The sequence below is a fragment of the Eschrichtius robustus genome, chromosome 14 (assembly GCF_028021215.1).
Source record: "Eschrichtius robustus isolate mEscRob2 chromosome 14, mEscRob2.pri, whole genome shotgun sequence".
Classification (NCBI taxonomy): Eukaryota; Metazoa; Chordata; class Mammalia; order Artiodactyla; family Eschrichtiidae; genus Eschrichtius; species Eschrichtius robustus.
This window is the reverse complement of record NC_090837.1, coordinates 75727045-75741979: the sequence shown is the minus strand read 5'-3', so window position 1 is coordinate 75741979 and position 14935 is coordinate 75727045. Positions and strand designations below refer to the sequence as shown.

Here is a 14935-nt window from a genome sequence, read left to right as displayed (position 1 = left end):
CTTCAAGGCAGGTGAGGTGGGCAGGTGGGGGCGGGGGTCAGGGAGCTGCCAGATTAATCCTGAAACTGAAGTGGATACAGAAGCAGCAGTTTTCCTTGTTAGCTTTGGTTGCTGTCTGCAGTTGCTGTAATTAAATGAGTAAATATTTGCCTAACAATGTAATGAAAAGGAAGGCAGAACTCCTCTTTCTCTTCTAGTGTTATTTTTCCTCTGTGGTCACATCTGCCACATTGCCAGGCCCTTTCCTGGCGTTTCTGACTCACTGTGCTCTGGATTAATATGTCTTTTCATTGTCTTTCAGTAAAAATCTTTAACCTCTGAATTTTCAGAGCCTTTTAAAATACACAAGATCTTAGCTGGGTGTTAACGATGGTTAAGTTTTAGACCTTTCAACTTCCACATAAAATCGACATCAGATCAAATAATTATTGCCATGGTATCCAGTTTATGAAATTACAGGAAAAAATCCTTTAGATTGTCTAGTCTTTGTACCTGCACATGCCAGATTATTTTTAAAAATACACTTAATAGCTTTTTCCCCCTTCAAAATAATTGTATTAGTTCAGTTTTAGCCTTGCTCATGCTAACCTTTACAGCCTGGGAGCTGCAAGTAAGCAGATGTGATGTAAGGAAAGGGGAAGTTCTTGCTTTTATTTTCATTTTCACACACGCACACTCTTTTGTAGATTTCTCATATTTCACCATACGCACTTTCCACACAAAAATGCTTTCTTAGATTATGAAATACAAGGAAAAAACTCATGACAGGAAATTTATGGAGAAGCAAATGAAATGTGCCTTCATTGTTTCTGAAAAGTCAATGTTCAGTTCGAATCATTTTCATGTATGCAGTATATCATTTTTTCTGGCTTTGGAGATTTTGTCTTTTGTTTTGAGAAGTTTGACAGTGACGTCCCAAGATGAGTGAGTGTGTGCGTGTAATTTGCATTTATTCACGCTGGGGTTTACTGAGCTCGAATCTGTAAATTTATCTTTTAGGTTTATAGAAAAATTGAACAGAAAGTACAGAGCATTCCCATATACTTCCTCGCCTCACTCCATTATCCCCTATTATTAACAGCATTAATGTGGTACATTTGTTACAATTGATGAACCAATACTGATATATTATCTTTAACTAAAGTCCACAGTTTACATTAAGGTTCATTTGTTGTGTTGTATAGTTCTATAGGTTTTGACAAATGTATAATGACATGTATCTACCATTATAGTATCATAAAGAGTAGTTTCACTGCCCTAAAATTTCCCTGTGCTGTACCCATTCATTTCTCCTTCCCTACCACCCCCAACCCCTGATAACCGCTGGTCTTTTTACTGTCTCCATAATTTTGCCATTTCTAGGTGTCATATAGTTGGACTCATACAGTGTGTAGCCTTTTCAGATTGGCTTCTTTCACCAGCAATATGCATTTAAGTTTCTTTCATGTCTTTTCATGACTTGATACCACATTTCTTTTTAGTGCTGAAGAATATTCCATTGTATGAGTGTACCACAGTTTATCCATTCACCTACTGAAGAACATCTTGGCTGCTTCCAAGTTTTAACAATTATGAATAAAGCCGCTATAAACATTTGTGTGCAGGTTTGTGTGTGGACCTAAGTTTTCAACTCACTGGGGTAGATACAAAGAAGTGTGACTACTAGATCATATGAGTGGAGTATGGTTAGTTTTAGTTTTGGAAGCAACTGCCACACTGTCTTCCAAAGTGGCTGTACCATGTTGCATTCCCAGAAGCAGTGGGTGAGTTTCTTTTGGTCCACATCCTCACCAATGTTTTGTATGGCCAGTGTTTTTGGATTTTAGCCATTCTAATAGTTGTGGGATAGTATCTCATTGTTGGTTTAATTTGCAGTTACCTAATAACATGATGTCAAACATCTTTTCATATGACTATTTGCCATTTGTATAGTATCTTTGGTAAGGTGTCTGTTCACATTTTTTATGCATTTTTAACTGGGTTGTTTGTTTTCTTATTATTGAGTTTGAAGAGCTCTTTGTATATGTTAGATACCAGCCCTTTATCAGATAAGTATTTTGCAAGTATTTTCTCCCAGTCCGTGGCTTGTCTTTTTGTGCTTTTAGTAATGTCTTTTGAAGAGCAGAAGTTTTCAATTTTAATAAAGTCCAAATTTTTCTTTCATGGATTGTGCTTTTAGTGTTGTATCTAAAAAGTTATCACCAAGCCAAACCAAAGGTCGTCTAGATTTTCTCTTTTGGTATCTTCTAGGAGTTTTATAGTCTTTGAATTTTTTATTTAAGTCTGTGTTCCAATTTGAGCTAATTTTTATGAAAGGTGTAAGGTCTGTCTACTTTGTTGTTGTTGTTGTTTGCATGTGGATGTCCAGTTGTTCCAGCACCATTTATTGAAAAGACTGTCCTTTCTCCATTGAATTGCCTTTGTTCCTTTGTCAGACTTTGCCCATGTTTTTTGTTTTGTTTTGTTTTCCCCAATCATCTTTTTCCTCTGTTCTTCAGATCAGGTAATGTCTGTTTATCTCTTTCAAGGTCACTGAATCTTACTCCTTTCACTTCCATTCTGCTTTTACACCCACTCGGTGTATATTTTATTTCAGATATTTTTCAGTTTTAGAATTTTCACTTTGGTTCTTTTTTTTAAGCTTTTTTTTTCTTTGTGGAGATGTCCTATCCTTTATTATGAACAAAGTTTTCTATACATCCTTGAGCATAGTTATGATAGACAGCTGCTTTAAAATACTTGTCTGCTAATTCCAGCATCTGGGTCATCTTGGGGTTGGTTGCTGTTGATTTTCTTTTATCTCAAGAATGAGTCACACAGGCATATGTCATTTTATTGCACTTTGCAAATACTGCGGTTTTTTACAAATTGAAGGTTTGTGGCAACCCTGTAGTTGAGCAAGTTTATTGGTGCCATTTTTCCTACAACGTTTGCTCACTTTGTGTCCGTGTTACATTTTGGTGATTCTCGCAATGTTTCAAACCCTCCATCAGCAAAAAGATTACAACTCACTGAAGGCTCAGATGATGGTTAGTATTTTTTAGCAATAAAGTATTTTTTAAATTAAAGTATGCACAGTTTTTTAGACATAATGTTATTGTACACTTAACAGGCTACAGTACAAGCATAACTTTTATAGGCACTGGAAGACAAAAAAATTCGTGCGACTTGCTTAATTGCAGTAGTCTGGAACCAAACCTGTGATATCTCTTGAGATATGCCTGTATTTTCTTGTTTCTTCATATGTGAATAAATTTTGGATTGTGTGGTGGACAGTGCAGGTGAACCATTGTAGAGACTGGATTCTGGTACTTTCCAAAAAGTATTGACTTACCGATTATTTAGTTAACTTTTTTTGCAGGCAGTTAATTTGGCTGAACTCAGACTGCACACTCTGTCTCCCCTGTAGAGGGCAGTAGCTCAAATCTAACTAATTGATTTAGGCTTAGCTGAGGTGGTTGTAGTTGTCCCCACAGGTTCATGATTAAGGATTCAGCCAGATATTTGGGCTTCGCACTGTGCTGCTTTTCTTTCACAGATTCCCCCCCCCCCCCCGCTCAGTTTTCAGTAGCTGCGATTGCCATAAACTTAGTTCTCTGATTCTTCAAGCGAGCAAGACTTTGAGTTTCTGAATTCTCGCCATTCTATTTAGTGTGGGCTGCTGGCCTTCAAGTTAGAGGTTATAAATAACTTGGACACTCACCCTGTGCTATTCCCCTTTCCCATACCTACTCTACATCTGCCTACTTTTGTTCATTCTCCAAGGACTTGAAGAAGCCATTCTTATATATCGTCAGTGTCTACTGGAGAGTTGGTCAAATAGGAGCATACTAGGCGATGACCAGAAGCAGGACTGTACCAAAATTAGGAAGAAGGCAAGCAAAAGGGAAAGAAAAATGAAATAAAGCAAACACCAGTATAAAAATAGGCAGAGACTATTAATCAAGGAGGATTAGAGGATGTTTACAGGAAGGCATAGTGGCCCAGAATAACCCATCTCAGAGGAAAACATTTGTAGTGCACCAAACCAATATTTATGGCCTTTTGTAAGTATCTGAATATTTTATCTGTAAAGAACTGATTGGATCTGTTCTAAAGTATAGTTATATATGTTGCTCCTAACATTCTTTTAGACTGTAAATTTCTCAAAGTAGGAATGAAAGAAGAAGCTGGAATTTTTTTTAGGATAGATTTAGTTTGTTCCATGGAAAGAGATCTCTAACATAAACAGGAGAATTGTACCCAGATAACAATAGTGGTATAATGTTTGCATGGTCTCAATTATAGGTCAATATCTGGGTACAAACTCATCGTTAAAAGTCTCGTAGTTTCTTGGCAAGATGTGGAAATGTGTGCTCAGATTGTCTTTGGGAAAATTTAGTTAGTGTATACAAAGCATCAAGCATGAAGTCCATCATACAGTAAGTGCCCCTGTATGTTAACTGTAATATTTACCTTGCAGAGTTGTTGGGAAGATTAGATACTATATGACAAGTGATGAGATGTCTAGTACTCAGTAGGTGCCTAATAAATGTTAGTGTGATGAAGCTGCTGTAACCGATGTTGTTCCCCAGTACGCAGGCTTTGCGTTTTGCAACTCTAGTGGGTGCCACTCATATCATAGTCATTGTAGATTTGTTAACCATATATATATATTTTTTGGCAGGTGGCAGTAGAGTGCCTTGGGAAGGGACAATTTGTATTTATCTGTACAGGGACACCAATCAAACCAATAGTGATACTGCAAATTTGTAGTCTTTGCAATAATAGATGTATAGATAATTCCTCTGTATCCTTTGTGGTTAGGTCAGATGTAGGAAACTTTGTTACATTCTAACTGACACATTATAATAGGATATTAGCAAATGAGAGTGTCTTTAGAGAAAAACAACCAGGATTAATGTTAAATAAAGAAATGTTGAAAGAATGCTTTTTATGTATTTGGGAAAAGAGTCATTACGTCTGGGGAATTTTACAGGTTAGCTGACTCCAGATACTGGAGGGGCTACCCATGATAAAGGTCATCTGTTTTGCTCATTTTATTCTAAGAGTAAAAGATAATAGTTCACATTATTTGAAATTTGTAATTTGTCATCCTGTGACTCTAGAAGCAGTGACATATGTAATACAAATTCAAAGCAGTGTATGTTCTAGAAACTATATAATCTGTCTGAGTTTGGAATGCGTTTGGATAGAACTACGATTGGTAGACGGAAGACTTGGTAAGCCAAGCCAGCTCAGTATGAGAAAAAAAATCGTTAGTTTATGTTGCCTATTCACGGGCACACCGCTTCATACAATGGAGCATGCCTTCTTACTGAAAGTTCTTTAGCAGAAGTTAGAGAGGACCTCTTGTCAGGAATATTCTAGAGGAAGTTCTTATAGGATGAGTGGTTGGCCTCAAACAACCTTAAGGTACCTTCTAGTTGGGAGATTCTTTGATTCTATGACTAGGCAATATACTCCAGCAAATAGAAGAAGCATTTCATTTTAAACAAATGTTCTAGCATTGCAAATCATCAGATTATAAGAATGTCGTCTAGCCAAAATGGGTTTACGTCGTAGCCTGCAGTGCAGTTCTTGGTGCCAGCATGTAGGTATTGATCAAAATGATAACTTTTAGTACTGCTTCTGTGAGTGTGACCCATTCTGTGTATTATTATGTGACAAAGATTTTTAGTTATTTAATTGAAAATTGTACTTTACAATAAGGTTCGCAGTGAAATTATTTAAAGCATGTTAGGGAGACTGACTAACCTGTCGTTGCTTATAAATCTCTCCTCTTTGCAATAGGTGTGTTCATCGTTGCTGCTAAGCGGACACCCTTTGGAGCTTATGGAGGTCTTCTGAAAGACTTCACAGCTACTGACTTGGCTGAATCTGCTGCCAGGGCTGCCTTGTCTGCTGGCAAAGTCTCGCCTGAAACTATTGACAGTGTCGTTGTAGGCAATGTCATTCAGGTTAGTAGGGCTGAAGGGACATATTCATTCCTATTGCTTTCTTTTATCAGTTTCTAAAAATGATTCCTTTAACGTGTTGTAATGGTGTACTAGTTAATAATAGTTGAAGGTATTCATAATTTGAGGAGTCCTCTGACTCCAGAAGCAATGGCATATATAATTCAAAAGGACATATATAATTCAAAAGAACATACATTCAGAAACTATATATCTATCTGAGATCTATCTGGGACTTGGGATACATTTTATTGCTTCTTAAATAGCAAATTAATTTCCTCGACTTATTTGAAGTAAATTGGTTCTCTCTGTGTGCCACTAAGAGTAGCAAACGCAAGCAATGCAACACATCTCCCATAATTTCTTCCACACAGTAGGAGCTTGGTCAGTGTTTTGTGGGAAATGAGAAGCTCCTTTACCCTCTACCTTGCTATGTATGGTGTACAAACTAGATGATTCATTTGCAGTAATTGAAAGCTGAATATTCCTTCAAAGTGTGGCCATGAAGTGGGGACTGTCTTACTCTTCCCAGACCTCATTGGTGGGACGGAGGCTCTACATTGAGTGCATTGCCACTGACAGTACTGGGGCCCTAATCACTGTTCTCCTGACTCATTAAGGAAGGTGGTTACAGAGTGAGAAGGGTGAGGCAGGCTGAGAAGACTTGAGGCTACTGCCACCTCCTGCACTCAGTGCTTTCAGCTCTTAGAGCTGGGATAAGGCTCAGAAAAAGGTGCACAGTTGTCCCTTGTGAATAATGCTGCTTTGAACATCAAGTACAAGTTTGTGTATGGACATAGGTTTTTATTTCCCTTGGATGTATACCTATGAGTGTAATTGCTAGGCTCTATGGTATCTCTACATTTAATTGTTTCAGAAACTTTCAGACTGTTTTCCAAAGCAGCTGAAACATTTTACATTCATACCTACAGTGTATGAAGGTTCCACTTTTGCCACATCCTTGTCAACACTTGTTATTGTGTGTCTTTTTATTATAGCCATTCTAGTGAATATGAAGTAGTATCTCATTGTGGTTTTAATTTGCCTTTCCCTGATGACTGATGATGTTGAACATCTTTTCATTAGCTTGTTGCCATTGCCATGTCTTCTTGGAGAATGTCTAATTCATATCCTTTTCTCGTTTTTTAATTGGGTTATTTGTCTTTTTATTATTGAGTCTTAAGTGTTCTTTATATATCCTAGATATGAGTCCCTTAACAGATACATGATTTGTAAATATTTTTCTATACTTTGTTATATTTTCATTTCTTAATGATGTCTTTTGGAGTATGAAAATTTTAAATTTTGATGAAGCCCAATTTCAGTTGTTGTTGCTCAGGCTTTTGGTATCATTATCTAAGAATCCATTTCCATATCTAAGGCCATGAAGACTTATCCCTATGTTTTCTTCTAAGTTTTATAGTTTTAGCTCTTACATTTAGGCCTTTGATTTATTTTGATTTAATTTTTATATATGTTTTGAGGTACAGGTCCAAATTCATTCTTCTGCATGTGGCTATCCAGTTGTTCTAGCACCATTTGTTGAAAAGACTATTCTTTCTCCCATTGGATGGTCTTGGCACTGTTATTGAAAATCAGTTGACCATAGACACATGATTTTATTTTTGGACTCCCAGTTCTCTTCTACTGATCTATATGTCTATCCGTTTCATGTCAGTTCCACACTGTCTTGATCATCATTGCTTCTTTGTAAGTTATGAAATCAAGAAATGTGAGTCCTCCTACTTAGTTATTCTTTTCAAAGTTGTTTTGGCTATTCTGGGTCTCCTGCAGTTTGATAATTTTAGAATCTGTTTACCCATTTCTACAAAGAAGTCAGCTAAGATTCTGATAGAGATTGTTTTGAATCTGTAGGTCAATTGAAGGAGTATTGCCATGAACATGGCATGTTTTTTCACTTGTATAAATCCTCTTTAATTTTTTCAACAATGTGTTAGAGTTGTCAGAATATGTTTTACACTTCTTTTGTTAAATTTATTTTTAAGTATTTTGTTCTTTTAGATGCTATTGTGAATGGAATTGTTTTCTTATTTCATTTTCAGATTGTTCATTGAAAGTGTATAGAAATGCAGCTGATTTTTCAAAAAAAGAAATGCAATTGATTTCTATATATTAATCTTATATCCTGAAACCTTGCAGAACTCATTTATTACTTCTAATGGTTTTCTAGTTGATTACTTAGGATTTTTTATATATAACATCATGTCATCTGAGAGTACAGATAGTTATGCTTCTTTCTTTCCAATCTGGATTTCTTTTATTTATGTATTTATTTTTCTTGCTTAATTGCTCTGTCTAGAACCTCTGATATTGAATGAAAGAGACAAAAAATGGATATCCCTGTCTTGTTCCTGATATTGTGGGGAAAGCATCCAGTCTTTCACCATTAAGTATGATTATATGGGTTTTTCTAGATGCCCTTTATCAGGTTGAGGAAGTCCTCTTCTTTTCCTAGGTTATTGAATGTTTTTATCATGAAAAGGTGTTGGATTTTGTCAAGTGCTTTTTCTATGTCAATTGAGATGATCATATGATTTTTGTTTTTTATTCTGTTGATACAATGTGATATATTAATTGACTTTCAGGTGATGAAACAACCTTACATTTCTGGATGACCCTTACACTGGTCATGGCATATAATTCTTTTTATACATTGCTGAATTCTGTTTGCTAGTATTTTGTTGGAGATTTTTATATCCATATTCATAAGAGATATTAATCTGTACTTTTATGTGGTGTCTTTGTCTGGTTTTGATATAAGGATAATTCTGGCTTCATGATGAGTTGGGAAGTGATCCTTTTCTATTTTTTAGGAAGAGTTTGTGAATAATTGGTATTAATGCTCCTTTAAATGTTTGGTAGAATTCAGTAATGAAGCCAATCTGGGCTTTTTTGGTGAGTAGTGTTTTGATTACTAATTAATTCAGTCTTCACTTGTTATAGGTCTATTCAGATTGTCTATTTTTCTTTGAGTTGGTTTCGGTAGTTTGTGTCTTTCTAGGCACTTGTCCTTTTCACCTAAATTATCTAATTTATTGGCACACAACTGTTCATGGTAGTCAGTTCTCGTTATTCACAGTAGTTATGTTTTATATAGTTGCCGTGTACACTGAATTAGCAACTATTGAACCACTGCTCCCAGGGGAAATGACAGGGTGAGGTTCCTGTGAGCCTATGGTCACAACATTTTTGTTAACTGATCAGTACATAACCTTGTTTTATATATGTTTCGTATTTAATATATATTGTTGATTCATTAGCATTAAACTCACAGCCAACAGCACTATCACTCATGCCTGAATGAAGTTTATCTAACACATATTTTCTCTGTGAGGCACATCACTGCCTTCTTGCACTTAGGGATACTGGAGAGCAAGGACTTCAGCATTATATACTTGGGGGCCATTTTAAACAGCAAAATCACCCACAAGAAGCACAAAAATGCATAAAACTAAATAGGCTGCAGGAAGATCACTGTTTCTAGGATGAGAGCTGAAGCAAGAAGGCAGAGTGTCCCCTTGTTCATCCTTAGCTAGGAACGTGCATATCAGGCAGCTAAAATTTTTCTCCACTCTGCACGTCTGCAAATGACAACAGAAGTGCTGCCAGTATTGATTTTGGGGGTTACAAATAAATTTTAGCGAGTAGGTGAATTTGCAAGTATAGAATCTACACATAATAAGAAACGACTATATTTTGAACTTATATATTTATGTCCTGCCTATTTTGAGAGGTGTTAAAGTTCTTGGTGTTAAAGGCACTAATGTACCTTTATTGTAGAGAGAGCTAAAGCAAATTTGATAAAACGTAAAGAATTGGTCCATCAAGGTAACTTTAGGGTGTTCATTGTACTATTCTTGTAACTTTACATTTTATCAAATTTGCTTTAGCTCTCTCTACAATAAAAGCTGTTGTTATTGTTAAAAAGAAAAAGAAGTCGTTTCATCCCTTCTTACTCAAAGTGTGGTCCTTGGACCAGCAGCAATGGCCTCACCAGAGCAGTGGTTAGAAATGCAGAATCTCAGGTAGTTCTAGACCTACTTATTGAGAACCTACATTTTAACAAGATGCCCCAGTATGCATTTTAAAGTTTGGGAAGCAGTGGTCTAGTCCCACCTCTTATTCTCCTGACCATTGTTCATCTCTCCCCTTCCTAGGTCAGCCAGCCTCAGCCTTGGTTACACATTACAATCACCTGGGTGCTATTAAAACCCAGGGCATCACCTGATGCCTGTGGCCCCCTCCAGCCTTTCTGGTTTAATTGGTTTGGTTAGGAGCTTGAGCATCACTGTGTTAATGAAGCTTCCTCGGTTGTTCCACTGTGCAGCCAAGGTTGAGAACCTAGCCTCTAATGCTTCCTCTGTCAAAGAACGTACTACTTCGAGATAGCGTATTCCATTTTTAAACAGTTCTAATTGTTATGAAATTCTGTGTTCTACTGAGGATTTAATATAAGGATTTCTCATACTTTGTTTAAAAACGAGTTGGCCAAATTACAGTTTTTATTCAAATCATTAACACGTATTATATAAAATATGCTGTAGCTGTATGCATTGTGTCCTACCTTAGAGCCATATAATTTATAATTTTTGAAAAATTGTGAACATTTTACTGTATTGTGTCCTTCTTCTTAATTCCTAGATATACAGAGGAAATTCTTTTTCTTTTCCCTCTGTTCCAGACTTCTTCAGATGCTATATACTTGGCAAGACATGTTGGTTTGCGTGTGGGAATCCCAAAAGAGACCCCAGCTGTCACTGTTAATAGGCTCTGTGGCTCCGGTTTCCAGTCCATTGTGAATGGATGTCAGGTATAGGCAACATTTTATTTAATTCTCTGAAAATATTAATAGTTATTAGAGGAAATGCCTCACTTCAGTATAACACTGTAGGTTTTTAATTTTATAGTACTCATTAGGAGAGGTCAATATTTAATTTTTCTTGGAAAAATATTCATAGAAAATAGTTTCTTAAAAGTTAGTAATGAACCCTGAAAACATTATGCTAAATGGAGTAAGCCAGTCACAAAAGGACAAATACTGTATAAGTCCACTTATATGAGGTCCCTCGAGTGGTCAGATTCATAGAGACAGAAAGTAGAATGGGGATTGTTGGGGCTGGTGGGGAAGAGAGAATGGGGAGTTAGTGTTTAATGGGTATGGGGTTTCAGTTTGGAAATTGAAAAAGACTTCTGGAGATGGATGGTGGTTGGTTGCATAACAGTGTGAATGTACTTAATGACCTGTATACTTAAAATTGGTTAGAATGGTAAATTTTATGTTATGTGTATTTTATCACAATTTTTAAAAAGCTAGTCATGACTGTCATTCTTATTGAGTGCTTCCTATGTGCCAGACACTGTGCACATAGATTTACATTCAGTATCTCATTTAATCTTCACAACTGTCCTATGAGGCAAGAACTATTATTCCCATTTTACAGGCAAGGAAACTGATTATTAAAGGCATTAAGGTTACTAAGTTGTAGAGGAAGAATCTGAACCCAGGTCTGTGAGAGTGCCCGGCAAGGCAGTTTGAAACACTGAATGAAGACTCTAAGATGAGGAAGGGAGTTGGAGAATTTAGAGGATGATAAGAAATGTATTTTATTACAGAGGAACTGAATGATACTGTTGGTAGAAGTACAAACTAGCATAATCTCTTCAAGGGATAGTTGGGCAAATACATTTGTTCCCTTGAGCATAAGGAAAAGGGATATAGTAAAATCTAAGTTGTCAAAGTCTTCATGTTATTACAAAATAAAAGATAAAACATTGTAATGAATAAATCACTTTCAGGTTAATTTATTTCTGTAACAATATATCAGGTAGTGACCCTGATTTTCCTAGCAATCATTTTAAACATCAGGCTCTTGGAGGGTTTTTTGGGGTTTTTTTCCCTCCAGATTTAAAGTGATTTATTTTCTAATAATAAAAACATAACATGTTCATTATGGGGATTTTAGAAAAATAGAGAAGAAAAATAATAAAAGTACCCTAAATTCCTACCTCTAGAGAAGGTCACTGTGTGAATTTTAGATATATATTTAAATAAATAATTGGGTACTTAGATTACATAATTTTTTACTTCATATCTCAACTTTTTTCTAATTCTTTCTTCTTCAGTCATTGCTGATGACTTTTGGAAGACTCCTTAGACCCAGTCTTTTTCCTTTTGGCTTAGGGATCAGCAAATTACAGCCCATTGGCAAATCTTGCCTGCTGCTTGCTCTTCTGCAGCCTACAAGTTAAGAATATTTTTTACATTTTTAAATAATTAAAAAATTAAGTGAAGAATAGTATTTTATGACACATGAAAATTATATGAAATTTAAATGCAAGTGTCCATAAATGAAGTTTTATCAGAGCACAGTTACACTCATTTTATAACTGTGTTATCAAAGTTTTTCTGTTTGGTTACAAGATTCATAAACCTCTCTTGTTTCTGGAACCTCTCTCAGGTTAAGCTTTGAGGAAGAGAATCAGTAGCCATATTAGTTTGCCATTTAATTTAAAATTGTACATTTATCTTTAACTTGCAAAAACTTGGTTAATTATAGGTACTGAAAAAGTCCTCGTTTTTGTTTAATTTTCATTATAGGCGTTTTTAATGTCTACGTAAAACCTCAAAGCTATAACATTGTTAATTATGCTTATTGTTGAAATAACATTCAGGTAAATGTCTTGATAGCGTACCCATGTAACAAGGGGTTTATAATATTTTGATTGCATAGATTTTAGTAATCAGAACTTGCACTGGACATTTGATACAGAATTGAAGGACAACTTGGCTCATTTACTAATCAATTTTGTTCATTTATAAGGGGCAAAATCAACTTATTTTCTTGTTTCTCTATGTTACTGGACAGTCGTTCCTCAAATTTCAATAAGCTTCAATTTCATTTCCTGAATTCAGCCTCTGGGGTGCTGCACGGCTGTTGTAAAAATAACAGCAACTACATGTACAACCAGTGCAATGAAATATCCAGGAGCATGTTGAGTGTAGCTGCAGACGAGTGATTGAAAAGCTGCAATGTGTAACATGCTATTTTTCGTGTAAATGTACAAAAACTAGTTATATGAGTTCACCTTTGATTTTCTTTGAGAACTTATACAGAACATTCCTAAAACATATATTTACAAACTTTACAATATGTTAAATAATTTATGGTTCAGGTTCATCTGTATACTGCTTTTTTTTTTTTTTTTTTAATTATAACCGTAGACAGCCGGGTACACAAAAGCTACAGATCACCACGACGAGATACATGCAAATCTTGAATTCTTAGAGGATATTTTTTAAAGATTAAACTTTCTTTTTAACCCATTCTATAATAAAGAGAACAAGCTGAGTAGGATAGATGACTCCATAAATCTCTCTAATTATTTCACACTAAAAATAAAATTTGAATCTACTTTATTAACAGAAAAGCAAAGGTACATGCAGAATCCTCAACTATAGCGTGTATTATCACACCACAACGTTAAATGTAGCTGTTTTCACTGCACAACTTTTGGCAGCTAAAGCTGCATATATTATCCCACACGGATGATAGAAGGAGGCCAATCTTAACATATGCAAAGGAAATTCACAGCCTCAATAATATTCATTGTGATAGTTAATAACTCTGAAATTTCAAAACATTTTCTATTTTTTCTAATCTGAATCATCATGAATCAGGTTCCAATTTTTTCTCTTTTAGTCCTTAGAGAAAATAAATATTAGCTGGCCCCTGATGAAAACTCATTCTTTAACTCGGTCTGTAAAATAACATCTTGATCTTGGTGAAAATGAACTAGGTCTAAATATACAGCTTTGGGGATTTCCTCAACTCCTTTTCATTTTGTCAATGTCTTTTTAAATTGTGGAAGTCAAATATAGACTTTGTTCTGAGCCATATGACTTGGGATTTTGTTCAAATGGAATCAAATTTGAATTAGGAACAAATTAATCTAATCTACTTTTATTACAGGTGTAGGCAATCTACATACACAATCTTCCATCATTGTCAAATATAGTAGCATAATGCTATGGATGATAACTAGGATTGTGCTATTCTGAATCCATATAAATGAATGGTCTGCTTGTTTTGATATAACAAAACGTGGAAAATGTCTTAAAAATAGATAGGAATATAAATCTAGTTAATGTAATATATATTATAGCAGAGTAGGAGAGAATCAAGATGATTAAATGTTTCTGTAACCTCAAGGTAAGATTTTACTCCTCTGCCTAACACTACTAAATTCTTCCCTTTAAAACACAGGAATATTGTTATTACTAAATTTTCTAAGGGACTAGGCTAAATGCAGTTTCATCATTAATGTTATTATGACTCTAAGAAGAATATTGCTCTGACTTCTTTTAATACTATTATTCCTGAGCCCTTAAGTCTTAAATTTCTGGTGGTTTCTTCAAGGCACTTAGATTTTATACACTGTCTTACTAAATATTGGGAAACAACACCACTAATAATGATTATTACTCTTGATTCCTTTGTGGTTGGAAAGAAAATTTGTGTGAAATTGACTTTGAACAACTTTCCACCAAGGAAATCATGTTTTTAGGCTTTTGTTGTTATTAATTTTACCCTTTCTTCAGCGTACTTAGCTCATATGTTTTGCTTTTTCACCAAGCTTATATAGCAAAGATGAATTGCTTGGCCAATTATCATATATGTGATGGCAGGACTGGTAAGACAAGAGAGGGAAAAAGTATATAAGAAAAGAGAATGGCATAATAGAGAATAAAAGTGGTGCTTATATATTGATAACTATATCCCTCCTTAAATGAGGTTGACATTATTACAGATCAGACAGAGTTTTCCTTTGCTGCTGTCTATATTTTATCACAGCTATAAATTTTGAGACCTTATGTGATTTTCATTACTATAATGGGACAAAAGATTTTATATTCACATTCTTGGGATGGAGTCCATTTTGCTTTATAAAATGGTTGT

At 35.2% G+C, this 14935-nt stretch overlaps 1 protein-coding gene across 2 annotated transcripts in view; it reads left to right on the top strand.

Moving 5' to 3' along the window:
- ACAA2 (acetyl-CoA acyltransferase 2) overlaps nucleotides 1-14935 on the top strand; it is a 47567-nt gene that overhangs the window by 2153 nt on the left and 30479 nt on the right. For both annotated transcript variants that reach the window (XM_068562999.1, XM_068562998.1), the window contains exons 2-3: nucleotides 5794-5960; nucleotides 10660-10788. In XM_068562999.1, coding sequence (XP_068419100.1) covers nucleotides 5794-5960; nucleotides 10660-10788 — 296 coding nt within the window. The remainder of the gene's footprint in view (nucleotides 1-5793; nucleotides 5961-10659; nucleotides 10789-14935) is intronic.